The 6942-nt window shown below is 44.1% G+C and overlaps 1 protein-coding gene across 4 annotated transcripts in view; it reads left to right on the top strand.

The window, feature by feature from the left end:
• Positions 1-2944: 2944 nt before the first annotated feature.
• SCG5 (secretogranin V) overlaps positions 2945-6942 on the top strand; it is a 55925-nt gene continuing 51927 nt past the window's right edge. For all 4 annotated transcript variants that reach the window (XM_027572676.2, XM_027572674.2, XM_027572675.2 and 1 more), the window contains exons 1-2: positions 2945-3056; positions 4510-4742. In XM_027572676.2, coding sequence (XP_027428477.1) covers positions 4517-4742 — 226 coding nt within the window. In that variant the 5' untranslated portion in view covers positions 2945-3056; positions 4510-4516. The remainder of the gene's footprint in view (positions 3057-4509; positions 4743-6942) is intronic.

Below are 6942 nucleotides of genomic sequence, written 5' to 3'. Positions count from 1 at the left end.
CTTGTCTGAATCTCTGATGAAATTCAAAGTACCTCTTAGAATTTGACCCAAACTGTCAAGCACATCTGTCTAAATTTATATTTTAAATTATTAAAAGTTACAAGTGCTTAAGGAAACAATAATGTCAACAATGGTGGATATTCTCGAGGTTTTAGAGGAAGGAGTGTTGCAGGCAGAACGAACCACTAAAGACAGTTTTGCAGGGCAGTTATTAGAACGCCACATTCAGATAGTGGAGCAGAATGGAACAGCATTGCACATCTACTCAGAGCAGCCCATATTTACAGAGAAATTTAAAGTCATCAGATGTGTCTGCTTTACCAAGTTCTACTTGTTAGCAATACATCTCTTTTATTTCAAAGCTATTTCCTGTTTCTGTGTTACCTAGGAATCAACCGTTTCTCACTACTAGTAAGAATTTTTTTTTTAAAGAGTTTATTTAGGGCGCCTGGGTGGCTCAGTTGGTTAAGCAACTGCCTTCAGCTCAGGTCATGATCCTGGAGTCCCAGGATCGAGTCCCACATCGGGCTCCCTGTTTGGCAGGGAGTCTGCTTCTCCCTCTGACCCTCCCCCCTCTCATGTGCTTTCTCTCTGTCTCAAATAAATAAATAAAATCTTTAAAAAAAAAAAAAAAAAGTTTATTTATTTATTTGACAGAGAGATAGCGAGAGCACGAACACAAGCAGGGGGAGTGGGAGAGGGAGAAGCAGGCTTCCCGCAGAGCAGGGAGCCCGATGTGGGGCTGTATCCCAGGACCCTGGGATCATGACCTGAGCTGAAGGCAGACGCTTAAAAACTGAACCACCCAGGCACCCTCTCACTACTAGTAAGAATTTGACTTATATAAAGACTGAAAACCTGTAGCTATAAATATCATGTTTTATGACATCAAAACAGGTTTGTGATATAAACTGGATATGCATTTCAGGTGTTTATGATATTTCTGATAGTAAGTGGAGATAGAAAACACTCATAAACTCTGAAATATATGTTGTCTGATTCAAAGCAATTGTTTAAACTTCACCTCCCCTCTGGATAAACTTAAAAATGTACTAATGTTATTTTATACCCATGGGTATGGGTGAAGTCCAGTAAGAAGGCACAGGAGATAAACTGTACAATTACCTGAATTAGTGGCTTTTCTGAGATTGATAATAATGAAAGATATTCATTAAAAAAAACAAACAGGCGCTTGGGTGGCTCAGTCGTTAAGCGTCTGCCTTCAGCTCGGGTTGTGATCCCAGGGTGCTGGGATTGAGTCCCACATCGAGCTCCTTGCACAGCAGGGAACCTGCTTCCTCTGCCTGCCGCTCCCCCTGCTTGTGCTTGCTCTTTCTCTCTGATAAATAAATAAAATATTAAAAATAAATTTAAAAAAACACCCACATGTCACTCCCACTTTTGTTAGCTGAAAGCTAACAGTATAGGAGGACTATGAAGGTGAGTAGCTTGGACAGTCAGGAAAGTTAAATTTTAGAATTAATCTATTTTATATAAAAGATAATATTGCTCATGAGAGTATCTGGTCAAATGTTAGGTGAACATACTTAACACAGTTAAAAGTATGGTACATAGTCACTAACTTAAAGGATTACTTTCACTTTGGTCTTGCAAGTGTGACTAAAGATCTCATACAAATTTGTTTACCACAAGCGACAAAAAAATACAATTACATAGGACTTAAGTTAGCAGGCTGGCAACATTTTATAATCACTAAGAATTTAATATTGGTGTTTGATCATCATCAAGTCCAGGATATATATGTTTTTAAAATACCAAATTTCATATGAAGCAAACCTTTTGGTGTATCTCAATTTCCTTTCAACACAAAAGCTGTAAATTGTAATGGCTTCTCCATTTTTCCAAGCACAAAACGAAGATAACAGTAAACAATGTTAAGATAAAATTCTGAATTGAAAAACTTCAGTATGTGTAAATAATATTAAACCCCAGCATGGTCTTTGAGCCTAAAACCAATAATAGTCCGCATTTGTCCTGTTGATTTGCAAGCACTGAAACAAAAAGCTGGAAACGAGCATCCATGGAAGAAAAGACACTAGAAAGGAGGCTTGGCTTTAAGCCAAAAGGCCATGTGTCTTGGGAATGAATTTTGTGGGCCCCTCTAATTTGTACAAGATGCTACAGCTGAGCAGGATTTGCAGCATGGAGCTAGGGTAAAGAGATCTGGATTCTAGCCTCATCAAGATAGTTATTCTCTGGCCCCCAGGGTACTTTACTCATCCCCAGTTTTGAAAGAAATGTGCCATGCTCTATTTTATGGTTTTACATCTCAACTTTGTACTTGGACTAAATTCACATGTTCAAGATTGTTCCGTAAGTACTCAACAAAAAATTCTGGGTCTACCTGGATAAATTTCTGCAATGCGCAGGAAGTTCAATTTCTCTTCAGGCTAAAGAAATCTTACTTGATAGTTGGTCTGGAAGTTTAGAAATATAACAGAACAAATGTTCCTAGAGGTTTTCATGCTTTTTGGTGTATCGCTTCTAAGAGAAGTTTCTAACACCTCGTATTAAAAATCCCCAGTTTTTCTGCTCAGTGAAAGGGCTCCTGAAACACCCTTATGATGGATACACCATCATTAAAAGTTCTTAGGACCTCTTCATCTTTTGTCTCTCCTATCATTGCCCCTTCTTCAACCTAGAAGACTTAAAAAGAAAAAAAAAAAAGATGGGAGGTGGCAAAATTAAAGATGTGGCATTGCGGGTGAAGGGCAAAAGTGGCGAGCTGACACATTGTTCAGATAATTGCTTGAGAAAAAGTGAATTACTTCCGCAAGGGTCTATAGATAAGAGTCTCCAGGACATGTGTACCTGGAATGCGTGGGTTGAACCCTGCGTGGCTCAGGGCAGGAGGCGCCAGCATCTGGGTCGCGCTCTGGGGCCTCGGAGCGGGGCGGCCTCCACCTGCTGGAGGAGCGGTGGGGGCGGAGCTAAGATGAGGAGGGAGGTGACGCACGCGCGATACGGCTCACCCGGCCCGCAGCTCGACCCCCGCCGAGGCCCAGACCGCAGCAGAATCCTCTGGCTGCCGCTCGGTGAGTCCTGCGTTGATGCCTGCTCGACCCCCTGAAGCCCACCCGAGACGCGCGGGTTTTACGGGATGGGGAGGGGAGGGAGCGTCCTGCTGAAATCCTTGAGCTGCAGGCTGGGGACAGACAAAGAGTGGGTGGGGATTAGAAGGTTTGGTTATAAATACGAGGGAAAGAGTATCGAGGGAGGAAATGGGGTAGTTCATCAAATCAGAACGGTGTTGGCCAGGGGTTTCAACGAAACAAAGACATCCTGCATTCACAGCGGGCCAGGGGAAGATGGAGATGGCTGGAGAGGTTGGTGTCTGCCTCTGGCCTTTTACGTCAGAATCGCAGCTTTTCTGTTTCAGCAATTTGGGGAACAAGGTTTCATATATAGGGGTGGCTTGGAAAAAACCTTGCCTTTACAGAGGAAAAAAAATGGGGGTTATGAATATTGCAGTTTCAAGGAAGAAAATGAATCCCCCAGTCCCCTCCGTAGAAGAATGGTCAAAAGGAGGGTTTGCACAGCCATTGCCTGAAGCGTCCATCTTAAACAGGTTCAACAGCTGCAGGGGGAAGCTGCATGAATATTTGTCCCCTTGTTCTGCAGGCTTCTGGTTCCAGAGAAGCCAACATTTAAGACAGGTTGACTCCCTGCAGCAGTTTTCTCCCTCTCCTCTCATCATGACCAGGTCTTCAAGTTCTAACCTCTAGAACCATGAGACAATATTGCCAGCATCATATTGACAGTATGGGGGCTCTGCCTGGCATTGTGCTGATGCCCACAACAACCCTATAACACAGATGCTTTCCTCATGCCCGTTTTGCAGAAGAAGCGGGGGCATTTGCCCAGGATCACTCAGCCAGTATGTGGCTGAGCAAGCTTGCCTCTTCTCCCCTAGCAGGGCAGGCCTGAGCTGGCTGTATTTTCATCCCCTTCAGGATCTCACATGTACTGGATGTCTGCTGAGCTAAGATGTTCCCTTCCACTGCTCCTAACCTTTCTGTGCTTCTTTACCATTTGTGTCTTCCTGACTCCTTCCTCGGGACCTCTTTTTTCCCCTGAGACTGGGAAAACTCCCGATGACCCTCTCCCTTTCTCTAATTTGAAGCTGGTTCTTGTTGTTGGTTTGCTTGCTTTGCTAAGAGAGGAGAGGTTGGTGGGGTTAGGGGTAATGAAGCAATTTCAGGGAGCTGCAAGGAGAAGAAAAGGAGTGAGAACGGCCATTCCTGGCTAGTCTTCCCAAGGCTGCCATGTGCAGAGGGAATTGGCTATCTTGGGTTGTTTCGTTTCTTTAATACCATTCCACAGCAGGTGTTCCACCTAGACTGGACACTTAAGGCAAGAGCAAACCCCTAAGGCTTTTTCATTGCAGCCCCCATTGGGTGGGTGGTCCTTGAATCACTCACTTGTGTGATTGATCATCACAGTCGCTGATTGTCGCCAATCGATACATGTTTGGTCTTTTTTCTGCAGGTGAAAAATGGTCTCCGTGATGGTTCCTACCATGCTCTCTGGCCTAGTGTTTTGGCTGACATTTGGATGGACTCCAACATCTGCGTATAGCCCGAGGAGCCCTGACCGGGTCTCGGAAACAGATATCCAGAGACTGCTCCATGGCGTTATGGAGCAGTTGGGCATTGCCAGACCGCGGGTAGAGTATCCAGCACACCAGGCCATGAATCTTGTGGGCCCACAGAGCATCGAAGGTATTTACTGTATTCTCCCAGTTGGAAGTTTCCAGTAGTACTTAAAATAATATGTGCTGAAGAAACTTTATTTCCTCCCTCCGTTTCCCATTCCTTACTCTTCACGGTATATACATGCCTGCCTCCACATAAGAATGTAACTATCAGGAGAACAGGGACCTTATCTAACTCACAGCTGTAGCCCTAGCACCTCACACAAAGTCTGGTACATTAATATTTGAGTGAATAAAGGAGCATCTAGCATTGTCCCCAAAGAAAGATTAGAACCCAGGCCCCGCATCTTCTCCCATACTGATCTCTAGGAAATCGTGTCCCCAGCTGGCTCCCTCTTTGAGTCACTGCCAACCAGTATTTGTAAAAAAAATCCTTAAAATGCAGGACCTTTAGGCTCTGACTTGATTCTTAGGGATTTTGTTGTATAAACGCAAAGGAAGCTGAAAGAGGTACTGACATTGAGTTTGTGTCAAAAAATGTTTTTGGAATATTTTTAATTATTACAAATGTTAATTAAATTCTTCTAGTGTGGCAAGACCATTGCCTCCCAGAATTTTTTGAAGTTTCTGGCAATGTCATTGTAATACTTTTATTAAAAAGCAGTACTTTGTTGTTTAATGATTTATCTATAGAGAGAATCTGAATCTAGTTCTTATGAGTTGGTGACAAGCAGGTGCCTTATGTCCATGCCTTGCTTTGTATCCTCTCTGATTCTGAAACAATCTTTTTCTCCAGTGACGGGGAATCCTACAGCAGTAGCATGGTTAATTTAGGTTAGCTACAAGGGAGAACTCCAGACTTTTGCCCGTGTGAGGGGGTTCCGAGGAAAAAACATGAATTCTTTCTGAGTTTTGTCAAAATACATAACCAGCAAATGCTATTCTGTATGGATTGATGATGCATCATTTTGCCTGAGTCTGTGATTTCCTAAAAATGCTATCTGCGCTGGAGGCCTGTAAATGCCATGGATGTGGGCAAAAAATGATTCTCATTTCTGTCTTGTTATCCACGGTTGCAAGCCATTGAGTAAAACTAACTGTGGGATTGTTGTCTGTTTAGGTTGGCATCGCATGTCAGGAATGGATTAACAGATAATTTGAATTGGCAAGCATGCAAACCTAGCACAGGGCTTAAATCAGAGCGAATCATGTCACCCCTTTAGGAAGAATCTCCGTCCTTCCCGGCACCTGCTGCCTGTCGCTCCTAGCACACCTAGCCAGTTCAGACCAGCTTTTTCGGGACAGTAAATATCTGCCCTTTTAGCGCAGTAAGTGCTTGATTAGCCACCCAGCTGTTGTCATGGAGAAGGCTTTCCGAGTTTCCGTGAATACCTGATGCCTGATCATCTGTGTGGAAGAGAAATAGCAGCTCCCTGGGCATGCGAGGCTTGTGTTTTTCCAGAGCCTCATTTTCTTTACTCGGGATCCAATTATTTAGCACCCACTCCACGCCAGCCCCGGTGCAGGGACTGGGGCAGCTGTGTCCTAAAAGAAAGATTACCACAATGCAGCCTGCATGGCAGGGTTTTGGGGAGATGTCCAGACAAGCTGCTATCATGGAAGCAAAGAATAGGAGTAATTTGTTGTGCTTGGGAGTGGATGGGCATGACTATAAGGAAATTCTTCTTTGGAGGAGCAACATTTGACTTGGGTTTGGAAGCCTGAATTGGAATTCAGCAGGGAATAATACCAAGGGAAAAGGCAAGGAAGTCTGAAAGAGCAGGACAATTAGGACAATTCAGAATGAAAAATTCTGTTTCCATTATGATCCCCTGGGATGATGTGAGGTCATGGCGATGTTAAGTCACCTCTCAAAGTGTCTGTGTAAGGGATGAAGATTGGCTTGTGTTTTAGTTTTCTATTACGCTATAACAAATTACCACAAATTTAGCATCTTGCCATAATGCCCATTTATTATCTCACGGTTTCTTTTGGTCAGGCATCTGGCTTGGGATTGCTGGACCCTCTGCTCAGTCTCATCAGGCTGAAATTGAGGTGTTGGCAGGAGCTTGGGGTCCTTTCAAACTCATTAAGGTTGTTGGCAGAGTTCAGTTTCTTGCCGCTGTAGGACTGGGGTCCTTTCTTGCTGGCTGTCAGCCAGGGTCCCTCTCAGCTCTTAGAGGCTACCCCAGGTCGTAAGCCACAGGGCCCCAGCGCAACAGGGCAGCTTGCTTCTTCAAAGCCAGAGGGAGAATATCCCTTTAGTC

This window comes from Zalophus californianus, chromosome 6 (assembly GCF_009762305.2).
Source record: "Zalophus californianus isolate mZalCal1 chromosome 6, mZalCal1.pri.v2, whole genome shotgun sequence".
Taxonomy (NCBI): domain Eukaryota; kingdom Metazoa; phylum Chordata; class Mammalia; order Carnivora; family Otariidae; genus Zalophus; species Zalophus californianus.
This window is presented reverse-complemented; position numbering and strand designations above follow the sequence as displayed.